At 46.4% G+C, this 19,230-nt stretch overlaps 1 protein-coding gene across 3 annotated transcripts in view; it reads right to left on the minus strand.

Moving 5' to 3' along the window:
• Positions 1 to 350: 350 nt before the first annotated feature.
• ZZEF1 (zinc finger ZZ-type and EF-hand domain containing 1) overlaps positions 351 to 19,230 on the minus strand; it is a 118,673-nt gene continuing 99,793 nt past the window's right edge. For 2 of the 3 annotated variants that reach the window (XM_036269907.1, XM_036269906.1), the window contains exons 46-55: positions 18,941 to 19,041; positions 16,968 to 17,103; positions 16,503 to 16,862; positions 14,607 to 14,750; positions 12,954 to 13,122; positions 12,398 to 12,496; positions 11,852 to 12,017; positions 5,445 to 5,598; positions 4,775 to 4,846; positions 351 to 2,772 (exon numbers count right to left, since the gene is read on the minus strand). In XM_036269907.1, the coding sequence (XP_036125800.1) occupies positions 2,692 to 2,772; positions 4,775 to 4,846; positions 5,445 to 5,598; positions 11,852 to 12,017; positions 12,398 to 12,496; positions 12,954 to 13,122; positions 14,607 to 14,750; positions 16,503 to 16,862; positions 16,968 to 17,103; positions 18,941 to 19,041 (1,482 nt within the window). In that variant the 3' untranslated portion in view covers positions 351 to 2,691. Of the gene's footprint in view, positions 2,773 to 4,774; positions 4,847 to 5,444; positions 5,599 to 11,851; positions 12,018 to 12,397; positions 12,497 to 12,953; positions 13,123 to 13,176; positions 13,283 to 14,606; positions 14,751 to 16,502; positions 16,863 to 16,967; positions 17,104 to 18,940; positions 19,042 to 19,230 lie in introns of those variants that run through there. The other variant, XM_036269908.1, reaches the window with a different exon arrangement.

Raw genomic sequence — 19,230 nt, forward strand, 5'->3', positions numbered from 1 at the left:
CAGGAAGCAGGGGTCCGTCCCCGCAGGACCGCAGTCAAGGCTGTGAGTTGTGGCAGGAGGTGCAGCTGGGAACCTAGTACTTTTCAGTCCCCTTTCAAGCCAGAGGCCTTGAGATTCTAGAAGTCACATCAGTTTGGGCTGTGTACACACTCTAAGCATGATCTTCACAAGAGGCAGAGGAGGGGAAAGAGAATAAAAAGGCTCACACACAATTTTACTTTTTTATATAGAATTTGTACAATATATTTCTCTTCATTTGCATATTTTACTCACAACTTAACATTCTTTTTACAGGCTGAACTCAGCTGATATAATCAAAATTCTTTCTTTCAACCAAATAGGAAAAATTCAAAATCGTAAACCCGTAAGAAAACAAATTAAAAACGATGATGAAAATAAGTCACTCCTCATTAGGAACAGTGTCTGTTTGTACATTATACATGATTTGGAGCAGAAATTTCTTTATAGATTAGGCACATGTTTCCACAACACCTTCACTCCTGCCAGTTTTATCTCGTTCCAGGCAGTCCTGCCTCCTAAGAAGGACCAAGGGGTGTTGGTCTCGACAGAAATCTGTCCTTGTCCTTTCAGATACTGCTGGTACCGACTGGGGACCAGGAGCTGAGGGTCACCAGCCTCATGGGGGCCTGGAGAGCAGGGCCTGGCTGGGCAGCGCCACCTAGTGGCCGGGAGCAGAGGCAGGTGGGATGCAGGGATGCCGGGCCAGGCGGGCCCTGCAGGAGAGCAGCAGTTGTGTGAAGGGAAAACCTAGGCTTGTCCTATGCAAATGGAAGTACTGAGAGACCAGAATAGCAGAGTGGTGTCTAGAGAGAAGCTATGCAGAATCCAGTGTTTATTTACAATTTATCTTCCTGATGGGCATGGGGAGCAAAGCTGGTGGCAACCGCCACAAAAGGTGTGGCCCCTGCCCAGCCGTCTGCCCCACTTCACCACGAGTCTGCCGGAGGTGTGGAGGGGTGTGGGTGGCAGGCAAGGTTACGCCGTGAGTTGTGCCATCTCTACGCCTATCTCCCAGGCATCCATAGGGAGTCTGAGGCCAGCAGGACCTCTTGCTCTCCATGCTTTCCCTCCTCACTGGGACGCCCACGTGGGTCTGGGCGGCACGGAACGTGGGCCTCTGGGAATGCAGGAGAGCAAGGATGAGACAGGGTTTCTACCAGCTGGCAGCGCCTGTCTCATCACATCCCAACACCATGGGTGACAGGCCAGGCCCAGGGCTTGTGGAGCCTCAGGTCACCACGTTCAGGGCCTGCCCCCTCTGTTCTGTCTCCTTTGAACGACCCCTCCCACCACGGCTCCCACGCAGCTGGGCCCTGGCTGAGGATCCGATTCCAGGGCTGCACAGGCCGCTGCCCCCCGGCCTCCCGAGCCAGAGGGCGCAGTGCTCTCGCAGTGGGACCCTCCCGGGACCGCAGTCACCGGCCTTTCCGTCAGACACCTGCGGAGCGGGCAGCGGGCCTGTAGGCCACGGCAGTGCCGACCTCTCGACCAGGCCCTGCTACGGCGCCTTCCTGAGGTTTGGTCCTGCGTGTGGGACACACTCAGGCCCAGACACCAGCCCTTAAATGGCAGCAGCCTCAGGCATTCTCTATGCCCGCAAGTCCCGCTGAGGCTTGTCTACGCCTGCATACCAGCCCAGCTTCACACTCCAGAGCGTGGCTTTGGAAAGAGTAATAATCAGCACTTCAGGGCAAGACTACAACCATAAAAAGAAAAATGGAAACAGCATTCATTGGAACTAATGTAGTTATTGCTGGACAAGTGACAGCCAAGTAACCGCGCAGAGCCCCAGAGGCAGACGTGATGAATTACTGACCACAGAGCAGAAAGAAAATCATGGTGTGTTTGTTTGTTTGACTTCTAACTAAGATCTCCTCTGATAACACTTCAAGTCTTTTTAGGTACAGAAATTAAAGAGATTCCTTAAGTTCTGCCACTTTCACACAAACCAGTGTGTCCCCTTGAATGATAGAGGCCCTCTCAAGGGAGTCGGTGTAGCTCTGTTCTAAAAACGTGAAGTGGAAACTGAAATACATTAAAACAATGAAAAAACGTGGACGTGCTGGGAGCCAGCACATGAGCGGACACCCTCGGCGGCCTGCAGGCAGTTCCCAGGGCACCGGTTCCCCCGAGGATTTCCATGGGACAGCTGTGGCTGGGGAGCTGGCATGGCACCGGTCCCGTACTAAATGCTGGGACCAGGTGGTGGCAGGCGGGCTCTCACCGGTTTCAGGTTGGATTACCCAGTCTCTGAAAGCAAAAGCAAGAGAGGCGCCCCTGGCCCGGCGCAGCTGCTGAAGGCCTCGCGAGAAGGCGGCTCTGCAGACTGGTCTTCACCTGAAGGGCGAGTGCAGGCAGTTCTAGCTCAACCAAGAAGAACTCTTTCCAGAGTGGCTGCTTCTAGGTCTTCTGCAGCTGCAGCTGCTGCAAGGACAGACCCTGGAGAAAGCTGGTCTCTGAACAACCCTCTCAGGGGCCTCCTGCAGCCCTTCCTGAGTCGCTGCACTGCTCCGCGTACCCTCTAGCCTGCTTGATGTTCTGGTCGGAGTGGAAGTGGGAGCTCAAGGAACCAGGCGCTGACACCACGGGGACTTTCCTGCATGAGTTTTAGGTGTCTGCTCCAAAACCCCCGGGTCAGCTGAGCTGGTTCCATGCATGCCATACCAAGAGCTAACACTCCACATTCCACAGGCAGGTTGCCTTGTTTGGGTAGTTGATGGCCAGGCTGATAGCAGCAATGTTCTGCAGAGCCTGTGGAGAGAGAAAGCCATTGCCAGCGTCAAGAACCATTCCTCTGTTTGGTTCATTAAGTGCAGGCTAAACAAGACCCTCGGTCAAGCACCTGACAGGGACAGGGGCAAGGAAGACATGAGCCAGATATGGTTCCCCTCAGCTGGAGGCAAGAGACAAAAGCTATTGAGACCACAGGAGAACTCCAAACATAGGTAGAAATCATCACTGCCCTAAGAGAGGGGCAGTGTAACGCCAGGGGCTCGTGGACAGAGGATACTCTATGCAGGGGGAGGAACAGCACAAAGGTGCAGAAGAGCAGACACAGCAGCTAACACTGGGGACCCAGGAAGCAGTGCTGGGAAGGTGCTGGGAAGGTGGATGAGGTGGGGCTAGGCTGAGGCTGGTCTCAAGCTGAGGGCAGCAGGAGTGGAGGGCTGGCTGGGAGAGGAAGAGGTGGGAAGGAGGCAGGGGGAAGAGGCACACGGTCCAGCAAAGTGGATGGGCTGGGGGAGGGTCAGAGTGAGGGCGAGGAGACGGGACAAGGGCACAGGCAAGGAGAGCCCCACGGGGTCTTGCAATGTCGAGCTTTCAGTGCCAAAGTGGTCAAACCTCAAATTTCGTTTTGAGTCATACAACCAGAGGTGGGGGCAATGCTGGTAGGCATCTGTTAGGAGTGAAGGGTTTTTTGTTTCTTTTTGTTAATCCTCACCTAAGGATATTTCCCCATTGATTTTTAGACAGAGTGGAAGAGGGGATGGGAAGAGAGAGGGGGAGGAGGGAGAGAGAGAGACAGACAGACAGACATTGATGTGAGAGAGACACATCAACTAGTTGCCTCCTGCTGGGGCTGGGGATCCAACCTGAAACCCAGGTACGTGCCCCTGACCAGGAATCGAACTTGAGACCCCTCTGTTGTGGGGCTGATGCTCTAACCTCTGAGCCAAATCGGCCAGGGCAAGGGAGGGTGTTTTTATTCTACCTACAGGTCTTCAAGAGAATTCACACAAACTCTTCCATAGTTGATGGGGGACCTCCGCTTCTAAGCAGGCATCTGACCCCTTCTTGCAGGAGGAAGGGTTCACTAAGAAAACTTGGCAGGAACAGTGGGAGCTCTGGCTGGGAGTCCCAGCTGGATACCCACTCAAGTGTGAACCTGGGCAAATCTCTGCTCTCTCTGAGCTTCAGTGCCCTCGTCTGTCCACAGCGGGGGTTGGACCACACACTCTATGATGTTCAAGGAGTCTGTGAGCCTGAGAGTCTCAAAATGAAGTCTGGGGCCTGTGGGTTCCTGAGACCTTTTCAGGGCTCCGCATAGTAAGAATTAGTTTCACAATAATACTAAGACATTATTTTGCCTTTTCACTTTCATATGCTCACAAGTATACTGTGGAGTCTTCCAGAGGCTAATTAATGTGTGATAACGTAAGTGAACACAGAGGCAGACACAGGACTCCAGTTATCTTCTACTAGGGCAGACATTCAAGAGATTTGCAAAAATGGAACACAATGCCACCCTTCTGATTTTTTGTCTTAAGTTCTAAGTTTCAAATCTAATTTAATTTCCAACAGTATATTTCAATATATATAATGCACATCAACAAAAGCTTTTTGAGATCCTCTATAATTTAAAAGTGGAAAGGGATTCTGAGACCAAACAGCTGTCAGAAGAGGAGTTCTCCTACTAGGGAAGAAAGTTACGTCCCAAAATATCTGAATTCTAACTCTATGGAAACTTCAGGGATCAGCCAAACTGTAAATTTAAAGTATTGGTTGTTTTGGTTTAAAAGACACAAATTCTTGCTAGTGTCTCCTGACCCCAAGTTTAACTCTGGCTGCACAGTTTACTATGAATGACACTGATAAATGGGGCTCGACTGCTCTCCCCGACACCAGAAGGAAGTGACTGAACTAGAACAGAGCTCCACGTGAATCCTGGGTGGATCCTGACCCATCCCACAGGCACAGGGCCCTGCGTCCTGGCCAGGGTGATGGGGACCGCCTGCTTGAGGAGAGAGAGTACCTGAGCCGCACAGCGGAGAAGGTGGTCATCGGTGGTTAAGGCCAGCAGGTACTCCTGCAGCAAGCCGAGCTCCTGTGGGGAGAGCACGTGCAGCTTTAACAGACACCACCTAGGAGACACCCACCCACGACCACAGAAGCCTCGAGGGGGTCATCAGTGCTTGCTCCACCAGCACTTCATGGCCACGGAGGAGCTGGACTGGGAGGGGCCAAGTCCCTGGTTCCAGGGGGCTCTGTCCCGGGTGATGGGGCAGGGGCACCCCCCAGGTCAGTTTCCTCATGTATAAGATGAGAGGAGAAGAGCTTTGAAAGGCCCTTTCATCTCTCACATTCAATAAGTCTATTGTGCTGAGAGGAGGAAAAAATGGGGCGGAAGAAAGAACCCATCTGTTTTATTTTCTGAAACTCACTGTTGTCAAGGGCTGATCCAAGGCAGTTTCCCTTGGCCTGAGGCCTGATAAAATAAGCAGTCTCAGTGCTGCCTGGGCTGGGGAGGTGAGGGTCTCGGACTGCAGCCCACTTCCGCCTCCCTGCACGGGCCAGCGGAGACTTCAACCCCAGGGCTTGGAATGGGGCTGTGATCTGAGTCCTACCCTCCTGCCCTGGGTGCAGAGGGAACAAAAGCACTCAGTGGCACTGTGCCAGGGTAAGAGGCAGGGCAGGACCCTTACCTGGGCACGGTTCTCGGTGACGAAGAAGAGCTCAGTGAGGGCACGGTGCAGGGGGAGGAGGATGCCTGGCTGTGTCACGTCCTCAAACAGGCTGTATTCCATGTGAGTGAAGAGCTGCCACAGGGGCTTTAACAGCGAAAGGTCACAGAGGTCGCTGTGGGAGGAGGTGGGTGAGTACTGAGGACCATGTCAGACAGATGGCAGGTGACAGCAACTGCAGCTCTGACTCTCCCTTCCCCCACATCCAGCAAAGTCATTACAAGACAGTCCCACTCATCCTTCCCCTAACAAAGAGCCAAAAAAAATCACCACCAGCACAGAAGGAAAGGGGCAGGACGTACACTTCACAACAGGACTCCACGGAAACAGGAGCTCCTGAAGTGCACTGTGTGACCAACTGCACTTTATTTCTTATTTATTTATTTTTTAATCCTCACCTGAGGACATTTTTCCATTTTTTATTCAGATAGAGGGAGAGAGAGAGAGAGAAACATCAATGTGAAAGGGACACATCGAGCGGCTGCCACCCGCACGACCCAACCAGGGCCGGGGACAAACTGCAACCGAAGTGCATGCCCTTAGCGGGAACCGAACCCGGGTCTCTCTGGACTGCAGGCCAGCACTCTAACCGCTGAGCCAAACCGGCCAGGGTTCAACTGCACTTTAAACACAGTTGTTACCGAACTTCCAATGACAGTGAAAAACATCTCAAGTTCAACATTAAGTGGAGCCCTCGTAGGTGTGGCTCAGTTGGTTGGAGCATTGTCCCAACGGTCACAGGTTCAATTCCTGGTCAGGGCACATACCCAGGTTTGGGGTTCGATCCCTGGTCAGGATGTGTGCAGGAGGCAGCTGACTGATGTTTCTCTCTCTGAAGTCAATCCTTGGGTGAGGATTAAAAAAAAAATTTTTTTAAATGTTAAATGCAAAAAAATAAAATTAAATATAAAACTGAATATACAAAATAAAATTTAAAAAACTGCACACACAGTATTGTGCAAAATATTAAAAACAACAGTAAAAAAAAAACCACAAAAAATATTAATGGTGGTTGTCCCTGTCAGTTTTCTAGATTTTCTACAATACTCACTGCTTTAACAATCAGAAAAACAAAAACAAACCCTCAAAACTATTTACAAGACAATGACAACCATTATTATGATCTTGGACTCATCAAACACAAGAAATAGACTTGCTCAGGGCAGAAATCTTTCTTTCTATGTAAAGCAGAATCCCTGTTGAGAGACTGCACTGATTTTGTCTACTCAAAGAAAGGTTGTGCTTTAATTCTAGTTCAATATCCTTCAGAGGAGAAAAATTATGAAATAAATAATATTCTTAGACTTACTACATGATTTTATGTGTTTATAATCTTAAGTTTTGCTTTTCCTCTTCAATGTAGGGCTTTAAAAAGAATTCTGTACCAATTAAGTATAATTTTGGAGCCAATCACTTTCTTCCAGAGGAATAAGTCTTCACGATGGGAAATGGCTTGATTTAAAGAGACAGCTTTACACCTGCGTTTTCAGGACAGCACTGAGAGTTGCGAGGTAGCATGCACCTGCACGGCTCGTGCCTGTGGCAGAGCTATGGCACTTCTGCCCGCCATCCCTCCCCTCTCTGCCCCATCCAGTCTCTGGCCCTGGGGCTGAGAGGGTGCAGGAGTGCTCCTAATGGATAATCATCAAACTGCAAAAATGCATCCACGTTGCGGCCAGGAAGGACCCTCCAGTCTGAAGACAGTGGAGATGTGACAAGTTTCATACACATCACTCAGCCAGATAGTTCTCACTGGAAGCCACTCTCAAAAGAACCAAACTAAGTAAGCCCTATGGGCTTAGTGACATGAAGACAGTGGTAGTGACAATCACACCCAGCTCTGCCTCTTTCCCTCCTGCCTGCCAGCCCTTATGCAGACTACAGGTGTTGTCACCTCTTCTCTGACTGGGAGAGCCCTTTATTTTTCAGGTAACAGCTCCTTACTACATGAGAAGACACCCTGTTACATCGAACAGCATTACTCCACTCTGACTAGCATTCTATGTGCCTTAAAAATGCCAGAAAGGGGCACTGAACTCCTAACACAAGTGGGGGTCTGACCAAGGACGGTAGGAATGAAATGTATGAATGACATATGTGGGCACAATCACTAAACCCTTCCCTCTGAAGCCCTGGCCAGGTAGCTCAGTTGGTTAGAGCACTGTCCTGCTATGCCAAGTTTGTGGGTTCAAACCCCAGTCAGGGCACATACAAGAATCAACCAATGAATGCATAAATGATTGGAACAACAAATCAATCTCTCAATCTGCCTCTCTCTGAAATAAAAATAAATAAATAAAAATAAAACCTTCCCTCCAAGATGAGGAATAAGACAACTATGTCTTCAATCCCCACTTCTATTCAACACTCGACTGAAGGTCCTGGCTAGTGCAAAAAGGCAGAAACAGTTCTAAGAAGAAATAAAGCTCATTATTTGTAGATAACTTGATGGTGTGCTGAATAATCTACATATACACTCGTAAAATTAACAAATAGAACAAGGGCACTAGAAATAAGAGCAATATATGAAAATTAATTATATATCAGCAGAAACACTTAAAAATAAAAAATTTTAAATGCCAATTATAATACCATCAAAACATTAAATACCTAGGAATAAATCTAACAAAATGCACAAGTCCTCTACATAGAAAAATATGAAACATTACTAAGATCTAAACAAGAGCACTGTGGATTAGAGAATTCAATGGTCTAAAGACCTTGATTCCTCTCAAATTGATCTAAAGTATCAATCAAAACCCCATCAGGTGAAAAGGGTGTGTGTGTATGCATGCATGTTGTCTGCAGAAATAAACTGATCATGAACAAGACAAGGATGTTCACTCTCACCAGTTCTATTCAACATAATATTGGAAGTCCTAGCCAAAGCAATTAGGCCAGAAAAAGCCAAAGCAATTAGGGAAGAAAAAGATACAAAGGTATCAGAATTGGAAAGGAAAAAATAAAACTGTCTTGGTTTGCAGGTGACATGATAATGATATATAGAAAACCGTAAAGACTCCACCAAAAAACTGTTAGAATTAATAAATTCAGTAGTTACAGGATATAAAATCAATAGAGAAAACTCAATTGTGTTTCGATACACTAACAATGAACTATCAGAAAGATAAATTAATAAAACAATCCCATTTACAATAGGATCAAAAAGAATAAACTACTTAGATATAAATTTAACAAAGGAGGCGAAAGATCTGTATACTGAAAACTATAAAACATTGGTGAAAGAAATTGAAGACACAAATAAATAGAAAAATAGTCTGTGTTCATGAATTGAAAGAATTAATATTAGCCCGGCCAGTGTGGCTCAGTGGTTGAGCACCGACCCATGCACCAAGAGGTTGCTGGTTCAATTCCCGGTCAGGGCACATGCCCAGGTTGTGGGCCTGATCCCCAGTGGGGGCATGCAGGAGGCGGCCAACTGATGTTTCTATCTCCTTTCCTTTCCTTTCCTCTCTTTCTAAAACCAATAAAGAAAAAAAATTTAAAGTAAAATGGATCTGAAAAAATTAATATTGTTTAAATGTTCATACTACTCAAAGCAATCTACAGATTCAATATACTTCCTATAAAAATTTTAATGGCATTTTTTACAGAAATAGAAAAAATAATTCTAAAATTCATATGGAACTACAAAAGACCCTGAATAACCACAGCAATCTTCAGATAAAAGAACAAGGCTAGAATGATCACACTTCCTGATTTTATTTTTTTCTTTATTAATTTTTAGAGAGAGAAAGAGAGAGAAACATTGGTGAGAGAGAACACTGATTGGCTGCCTCCTGCATGCACCACACTGGGGATTGGGCCCACAACCTGGGCATGTGCCCTGACTGGGAATCGAACTGGTGACCTCCTGGTGCATGGGTCAAAGCTCAACCACTGAGCCACACTGGTTGGGCTACACTTCCTGATTTTAAAGTATAATACAAAGCTATAGTAATCAAAACAATATAGTATTTGCATGAAAACAGATATACAGATCACTGGAATAGAATAGAGAGCCCAGAAATAAACCCATGAGCATATCGTGGATTAATTTTCGAACAAGGTACCAAGAATATGCAATGAGGAGAGGATAGTCTCTTCAATCAGTAGTACTGGGAAAACCAGAAATCCACATACAAAAGAATGAAACTGGAGCTTTATCTTACACTATACATAAAAATCAACTCAAAATGGGTCAAAGTCTTGAATGTAAGACCTGAAACTATAAAACTTCTTGAAGAAAATATAGGGGTAGGCTCCTTGACATTGGTCTTGTCAATGATTTTTATCAATTTGAAACCCAAAACAAAAATAAACAAGTGGGATTACATAAAATTAAAAAGCTTACACAAAGCCCTAGCTGGTGTGGTTCCGTTAGTTGGAGCATCGCCCAGTGTACCAGAAGGTTGTGGGTTCGATCTCTGGTTGGGGCCTGTGTGGGAGGCAATTGATCCATATCTCTCTCTTACATCGATGTTTCTTGCTCTCTCTCCCTTCCTCCCTCTCTAAAATCAATTAAAAAATTATTTCAATCTTTAAAAAAGCTTATGCAGAGCAAAAGAAATTATCAACAAAATGAAAAGGCAATCTAGATGGGAGAAAATATCTGCAAACTACATACCTGATAAGGGGTTAATATTCAAAATATATAAGAAACTCCTCAGTAACAAAAAACAAACAACCCAATTTAAAAACGGGCAAAGTTGCCCAGCCGGTGTGGCTCAGTGGTTGGGCATCGACCCCCGCATCAAGAGGTCACCAGTTGGATTCCTGGTCAGGGCACATGCCCAGGTTGTAGGCCAAATCCCCAGTGTGGGGCATGCAGTAGGCGGCCAAACAATGTGTCTCTCTCATTGATGTTTCTATCTTTCTCTCCCTCTCAAATCAATAAAGAAAAAAATATTTTTTTTTCAAATGGGCAAAGTATCCTGGTGGCAGCAGTTCTTCATTGCCAGAATATCCTCTTTTGAGACACCTGCCTAATAGAAGCTGATTCTAAATTAGCAAAACAAACCTATTCTACTTGTTTGTAGTCTTTTAAGGTTTTTACTATAAAGAATCTAAATAAAATAATGAGTTGAGCACGTTTTACATTCTGATTTTAGGCTCATTTTCTATTATATTTTAAATGGACCCCACCTTAGTTCACTTATAAATGTCCCACATGTGAATCAGGGAGTCTGGATGGGCATCACTGGGGTGGTCTGTATTAAGAGAAACCATGACTCTTGCTATCTCTAGGCCTGATGATCCTCTGGTAATGCAATATATAGATCTGCTGACACTTACCTGCGAGTAAAGGGATGAACTGACTGCTCTAGGGAATTGAAAAGGTCAATGGGAAGAAACCTGTGGTTAGCATTTGTGTAACAGTAAAAACTCTGTGGAGGGGGAAAAAAATGGGTAGAGGATCTGAATAGACATTTTTCCAAAGAAGACATACAAATGGCAAACAGCTACATGAAAAGGTGTTCAACATGACTAATCATCAGGGAGGTGCAAATCAAAACCACCACGAGATATACCACCTCCTGGCTAACATGAAAAAAATCACAGATAACAAATGCTGGCAAGGATGTGGAGAAAGAGTGAACCCTGGCACACTGTGAAGTGAGATGTGTTAACTGGGTGGTGGGAATCCTTTCACAATGTGTATGTGCATCAAGTCATCACGTTCTAGGCGTTAAACATATTACAACCTTATTTGTCAGTTACACCTCAATAAATATGGAAAAAATTAACGAATTCTAAAATTGATATAGACATGCAGGGTTAAAAAAAGTCAAGATAGTCTTGAAGATGAAAGGTGTGTACTACTAGATGTGTACGTGCTATCAAGCTACAGATTTAAGACAGTGCCACAGATTTAAGACAGTGTGGTACTGGCACAACAATAATCAAAAAGACCAACGGAACACAAGAGACCAGACGCAGAGCCATGCACACATGGATGCCTACTTTATGACACAGATGGCTCCAGAGAGGTGAAGGACAAGGTGGTCCTTATAGTCAGGTAGAAACCTATGTGAGAAAAAATGAATCTTGGCCCTTACACTTCATATCATTTACTAAAATTCATTCCACATTGATTGTAGATCTAACTGTGAAAGAAAAACAACTAAGCTTCTAGAAGACAACATAGGAAATATCTTCCTGACTCCAACGTCAAGTAAGGCAAAAATGTCCTAAACAGGACAACAAAAGCACTACCATTAAGGAAATGATCAATAAACTGAAGACATTAAAGTCAGAAACTTCTTGTCATCGAAGACACCACCGAGAGAGAAAGGGCAAGCCACGGAGTGGGATGAGGTATGCGCCATACTAATACGCGGCAAGACTCACGTCCAGAATCAGCTTACCTGTGGGTGCAGCACAGCACGATCCTCAGAAGTAGATGAATGGCTTTTAATCGCTGATGACCAGTCTGGCGACAGGCCACGCCAACCAGCCATTCCCAAATTTTGGCCAAGGGGAGGTGCGGCACAACTCTTTCTTCTGACAACATTTGCTTCAGAATCTCAAATCCTGGGCAACACCCACAAAACAGATATTTTAGTAAATATGATGAAACAACTGATCGTTTAAATTTTGCCTGAAATTATGCCTTTTGTAAAAGCAAGATAGGGACAACATTTTCATTTCCCTGTTTTTGCAAAGATGCCCTGGCAAATTCTAAGAAAACAAATGTCCTTTTTAGGTGGCTCTCCTGTCTGGCCATTCAGGTTTACAACTACCCAACTATACAGCATATTCAAAAGTGACACATATGGGTTTGTGAGACAAACTTGTGGCAGTCTTAGAGAAAATACCTTCTTTGGTTCTAACAAAGATCAATGACATGATGGCACGTACATCCACAGTCTCTGGCAGGGAGATGGTGCAGACAGAAAGAGAGGAGCACACACCTGTCTGGAATCGTCCCAGGTGTCCTGCCGTCACAGTGAACTTGTAGCCCCACTCAGTGTTGCTCATGTCAGAGGTGAAGCGGTAATACAGAGTATCGCCTGGTCACATAAGAATCAGACAGGTCAGAACACTGCAGTAATAGGAGATGGCAAGTGAGGGGTTTCCATTAAATATAATAAATCCCATTTTATTTATTAAAGAAAAATTTTTTTTTGGTTAATCCTCACCCAAGGACATTTTACCATTAATTTTTTTAGATAGAGTAGAAAGGAGGAAGGGCGAGAGACAGAGAGAGAAACATTGATGTGAGAGAGACCCATTGATTGATTGCCTCCCCGCATGACCCTGACCAGGGCTGGGGATCGAACCCAGGTACATGCCCTTGACTGGGAATTGAACCCAAGACCTTTCAATCCTCAGGCCAATGCTCTAACCACAGAGCCAAACCAGCCAGGGCATAAACCCCACTTTAAATCCTCCAATAATTTCCCTTCTCAGTATTAAGTTTAAAGACTTAGTGTTCGGGGTCGATATGATCAAGTACTTATATATTACCTGGAAGCTCGAAATCTTTCCATTTTTGTTGAGACCCACTGAAATTGTGTCGATCCTGCTGAAAGTCACTGCTGCTGGACATGGCTAACTCATCACAGCCTTCCTCTGTATTGCACTGAGAATCAAATTTAATTGAGAGGTAGATTGCACCAGGAATGTGAACTTTGTCCTAGGGAGAGGAAGGAGAACACTTGTCATTACTGGTTGGTTACTGAGGGCTTACCTCAGGTCAAGCCCTGCAACTGAAACTGGGAATGTAGGAATGAGTAAGTCACAGCACTGCCTCCAGGAGCCCTCGGTGTAGCGGGGATGGGGAGCATGCATATGAGCTGCAAACACAGTAGGAAAGACACTTATGCAGACTTCACCTGGAGAAGGAGCAGAGGGCAGAAAAGAGTCCCAGTGAAGGGGTGTTCAGGTTCTAAAGAATGAACAGGACAGGAAGGGCCTGTCAGGAAGGAAGGAATGGCAGTGGCAGGGGAAAAGGTGAGAGGGGGATGTGACCCTGAGGGGGGTACATTTCAGGCAAATGGCTCTGAAGTCTGATGTGTTCAGGGAAGAGCACGTAGCTTTCTGTGTCTTGGGTAAAGGGTGAACTTTGTGAGTACATATGCCTGGAAGCTTAGGACAGGGGAGGCTGGTAATAACAGAAGTGAAAGCCTGGTGTGCTAAAATAAGCGTTTAGACTTCGTTTGGATGGCAGGGGAGCCCTGGAAAGGTTGTAAGCAGGAGAAAGCCTTAGGTTTGTGTTGTGCAAGGATCACTCTGACGGCTGGTGTGAAGCAAGGCCAGGCCTGGGGCAAGACCAGCAGCGAGGAAGCCAGAGAAGGAGAGGAGAGTCGGGGTGGTGAAGATAAGGTGATCTCTGAGGTAGAACTTGGTAGCTCACTAGATGTGTCTGCATGGGGTAGGGGGAGTGGGGCTGGACCCAGGAACACAGGGAGAGAAGAGGCTTAGAAGGAAGACAACGAGGAGGCTTACACTTCTGCAAAATGAAATCTCAGCTGAGCAATACCCAAGTTCTGCATGAGCTTCTCTGTCATCCACCACTGTTACTATAGGGTGCTGGCCCCTCAGAAGCTTAGGTCTTGCCAGCTCTAACGCTTTGAAAAGGGCTAAAGCAACGCAAGTGGCATTATTAAGTCAGCAAGAACAGGAGGCCATCCCACATGTGCCTCGTCCAAACTCCTGCCTCTCCCATCTAGGCACAAAGTTAAGGACGGAACAGATGGGGCTTTTTGGTTCTGAGTCATTACACATGGGGCTGGGAATCTCCAAGGTATGGTCAGACCATCAGGAGATAGGTTGAGTGAAGGCTGAACCCAGATCCACACTCAGACTCACTGCTGGAAGACACCAAGGATTAACTCCAAGGAGCTTGCTGCAGGAAAAGTAAACTCTCCTCCAGGGCTAAGTGGCCCATTGTTTTATATTAAAACAAGGTCAGGAGAAGAGAAGACTCGGCTGTCCAGAGCCTCAGGGTTCAGGGAGGCAGACTGTAGCTTAGACTAAGGAAGCACTTTCTTGACTAGGGCTGTCCAGAGAGAAAAGAGCTGCTGGGGAGTTGATGAGATTCTTGCTACTCAGCAACCCTGCGGGTTCTGCCAGCTGCATGCCCTGAGAGTGGGCGAGCCTGGCCACCCTGGAGCATACCTCAAAGTTGGTGTTGTTGTTATATGGGTGTTTTGACTCTCTCACTTGCACCTCCATTCCTGGCTCCTCCATGAACTGGCAGGCGGCCAGGGCCATGGTCCCCAGCATGTTCTCTCGGCAGCCTTGGAGCACCTTCTGCAGGATCTGGCGGGATACAAGGCAGGGAATGTCAATGCCTGCCAGAGGCAGGGCCATGGAGCTGCCCTATCAGGAAAAAGGGAGAATCTATTTCAACCCAAGGCCCATCCAAAAGGGATAGCATCATCCTGGACCCTGACCCCAGCCCCTCAAGCCACCCCACCAACCAACTCCCACTGGAAGCGGCACCTGCTGTCAGTGAGGACCCTGCAGTGCTTTCAGAGCAATACTACTTGAAGGACGTCTGCAGAACCAATAGGGCCAATCAGAGACAGTCCTGGCTCCTGAAGAGTCTCAAGCCTAACAGGGCATGGGCATGCAGATAAACAATGACTGCATAATGGGATAAATGCCCAGAGTGAGGTGCAGAATTAGCAGCTCTACTGGGCAAGAATGGGGGAAGGGCATGTTCAAGACAAGGACCAGCAGAAGCAAAATGCTTCACTTTTATCACTTCCAAATCAGAAATATGGTTACAGCAAACATGCCAGCAACTCCAAGGCTGTGAGGCTGGAAAAGGATCTAGGGGACCTAGAAATGGGGGGTATTCTGAAATAGACAAATTAGGGATTAGAGTATAAATTCACTTCCTAATGAATCCTCAAGTGCTGTGTATGTGTGTGTATGAAAGGGGTAAGGATGGCAAGGAGATAGGATAGGGATGAAGAAGAAGGTAGCAAGTGTGACTCGATTTTTACACTTGGAAACTGGGAAGGCGGTGATAAAACTTTCTAATTCAGCAACAGACAGTGCCTGAGTTCTAGACCACTTTCTGTTATGCGGACCCTTCGTTCTACACAGCAGGAAGTGGAGGAAATACTTCAGACCTGTGAAGGATGCTAACCCAGCACTACTTTAAAAGACCAAGTTGAAGCCCTGGCTTGTATGGCTCAGTGGTGGGAGCATTGTCCTGTGCCTCAAAAGATGGTGGGTTCAATTCCCAGTCAGGGCACATACCCAGGTTGCGGGTTTGATCTCCAGTCAGGGAGATCAACCGATCGATGTTTTTCTCTCCCTCTCTCTCCCCCTTCCTCTCTCTAAAATAAAAAAAATAAAATAAAAAAAAACCCTACCACATTGAAGATTTAATTTAAAAAGAAAACAAGAAATGGCCTCCTCCTGTCTAAAATGAACCTTAAAATAAGAGCACTGGACTTAAAAGGATGCCCAGAGAGATCCTGGTGAGCCCCCATATCTGCCACCCAGAAGCTGGAAGCCTTGGAGAAGTCTCCCAGCTTGATCTCCTCATCTCTGGGTCACAAGGTAACAGAGGTATAAGTGCTGGCAGAGTATCTGACCTGGGGTAGACATTCTAGAAATGATGGTTGGACAGAGAAGACACAAACTGTCCTAGAGGGCTTCCTGTAACAGGCTACTAGCGTTGTAATTAACCCTGTCCACTGGGCTTCACACCAAGTGAGATGCTATGAGGCATGAGAAGAGACAAGCTAACAAAGAGAGCTGGATTCGTAGTGAGAAAACTACAAAGAAAAGTTTTATGGGATCTTTTTTCCAAATACTCTAAGCACACCAAGTCTGTCCTCGGCTGTGAGCGCAGCTCTAGGCTAGTATATGGGAGAGTTCAACAGTGACCCTACCCTGCCCGTGTTGCATTCACACTTGTCAGAGAGTCCTACAACCACACAGGTAAACTCACTCCAAGAAGGCACTTTCTAGAGGAAGGTTGTTCAAACACTTGGGGGTGGGGGCAGAGGAGGAACTAGTGGGGTGAGTGCTCAGCTTGGCTTGTTTAATTACCTTCTCCCACCGGTGCTTTTCTTCCAGCTGCATGAACATATCAAAGATGTAGGTCATATGGGCAGGGCCACTTAGCTCCAGGATGTCCTCGCTCACAGGCACGTGCCCAGGCCACTCCGCGAGTAAGGACGCGAGCACATGGCGGGCATACAGGATTGCTGTGGCCTCATTCACACGGAAAAGGTAGTCCCTGACTGCCCTCTTGCTCTTGCAGTTCAGCTCCTTGTGCAGGAGGGCAGCACTCTTGCTACGCCGCTGCTTGGCGTAGCTCTGCTGCAGTTCACTCTCTGTGCAGGAGATCAGTTTCTGGGTCACAGGATTTGATTCAGCAGTGGCCTTGTCGCAGCGTGTGGGCCGGGACTGCAAACCCAAAGACCACTGTTACAGAGACCTGCCCTTCTCACAAGTGTGGGTGAGATGGGAGTCAGGGACAGGCATTTTGTTACCAAGGTGGAGGCGACATACCAAGCACGGTAAGATAATCATGTCTGTATCCACAGCTTTGGCACTCTGCTCCTCCAGTCTTAGACTCCTACTGGGCTGCCACCTCTGAGCCAGGGCCCGTATCCTCTCATCCGTGGTAAGCTCATCACCATCAAACCTGAAAAGAAGAAGCACAAAGTTGGGTATATAAGTTAGAGTAAGGCAGAGTTTACCTTGCAGTGAAACTTGTCAGAAATGTTGATCAGAGTTATTTAACTCTATTTTGCAATTACATTATTACTTCCCATATTTTGCAAATTAGATTCACAGCATTCATTTACTCATGTCCACAGATGTGCACGTGTGCCTTGTGGCACAGAATGAAAATTGTCCTTCAGGATCCATCCTTCCTTTATTTTAGAACAAAGTTTCATGAAGTTTTAGCAAGATACAGAATCATCCAGCTAGAGACATAGTTCCCAGCAACCCTTGCAGCTAGATGGAATGATGCAACTAGGTTTTTAACAACAGGAGGCCAATGAGGTACTGTGTATCACTTCTGAAGCCCACCCTAAGACAACTGCACTAAGGATGTGCTCCTTTCTCTACCTTCCCCCTTTGCTCTGGGCTGGAACAGAGAGGTGGTGTGGGTGAGCCAGCTTTAACTACACAGATGAGAAGAAAGTGGAGTCAGTTTGTAGAGCAAAGATACCCACACACCCAGACTGCTGCGTCCCTCTGAACAGTTCCAAGACAGGAAAAACAAACCCTATCTTCCTTGACTTACGATATTTCGGGTTTCTTAGTTACAGCAGCTTAGGCTGTGCCCTAACTGATGCAACCATGCTCCATCTCATAAAGGATCTGAGGCAATACACATGGGAAAACAGAAATATGAAATAAAAAATAAAGAAATGTTAAGTTGGAAATGGATATACAGTAAATTAGAATAGGAAGTCAAACCTAGGATATGGGGATGAAGGAGGGAATTAGTTGTAGATAGGCAAAGTTCTACACAAATTTAAGAGCTGGGCCCAAAATCTAGCTCTGAATTTCCTGTTCAAGAAAAAGGGAATATTGCCCTGGCCAGTTTGGCTCAGCGGTTAGAGCGTCGGCCTGCGGTCCGGAGAGACCCGGGTTCGGTTCCCGCTAAGGGCACGTACTTCGGTTGCAGTTTGTCCCTGGCCCTGGTTGGTCTTGCGGGTGGCAGCCACTCGATGTGTCCCTTCACATCAATGTTTCTCTCTCTCTCTCCCTTCCACTCTATCTGTACAAAAACGGAAAAATATCCTCGGGTGAGGATAAAAAAAAAAAAAAAGAAAAAGGGAATATTGTTTTTTTTTTAATCCTCACCCGAGCATATTTTTCTATTTATCTTCAGATATAAAGTGTGAGGGAGAGAAAAGGAGAGAGAGAGAAACATCAATGTGAGAGGGACACATTGACTGGTTGCCTCCCACACGATCCCAACCAGGGCTGGGGACAAACCACAACCGAGGTATGTGCCCTTGATCAGAATCGAACCTGCGACACACTGGTCCACAGGCCAACGTTCTACCTCTAAGCCAAACCAGCTAGGGCGGGAATATTGTTAATTGTATAACAATTCTTGAAGAAAAAACATGAATATAAGATGCAGAACATAAACAAACAAACAAACAAAACAACACTTTTGACCACAAGGTCCCCTCCGCACTGCCTACTCCCTGGGATGACATACTAGAGAGACCTTGGAGCCAGTCTCCCTCTCTGCATCCATAATGAGTTTACTCTAAGAGGCAGAGGACAAATGTGAAGTTTTTCCAAAGGAACATACAACACAATTCAAGATGATCCGTGCAATGTAGCACAGCCAGCTTTCATATCACTTCATGAAGCACTGAAACCGATTCCACACCTGCTTCTTGGCCTCTTAGGAGCCTTTCTCCAGATCTTGATGGCAGGAGGTTAACGTAGTCCTGCCCTCAGGTGTTCTCACACTCACTACAGGTCAGCTGCATCTAAACGTCCCTTACCTCTTCTGAACCTCCAGGAAGAACAAGTCGGTCCTTTTCATCTGCAGTTCGTATATAGCCCGGAGGATGTGCAGAGGGGCATTGAGGGCATCGTGAGCCATCTGATGCACCGGGAGCCGCAGGGAGGAAGTAGGAAAGAGACAATTTAATGCGCTTTACCACATTACTGATAACCTAAACTCAAAAGTGATAAAATAATTATTTTCTAAAGTTACCACATGTTATAATTTAAGAACATCATATGGGTAATTAAAGCATATAAAATTATAAACCTTAAAACATGGATATGA

The sequence above is a fragment of the Molossus molossus genome, unplaced genomic scaffold (genome assembly GCF_014108415.1).
Source record: "Molossus molossus isolate mMolMol1 unplaced genomic scaffold, mMolMol1.p scaffold_m16_p_19, whole genome shotgun sequence".
Classification (NCBI taxonomy): domain Eukaryota; kingdom Metazoa; phylum Chordata; class Mammalia; order Chiroptera; family Molossidae; genus Molossus; species Molossus molossus.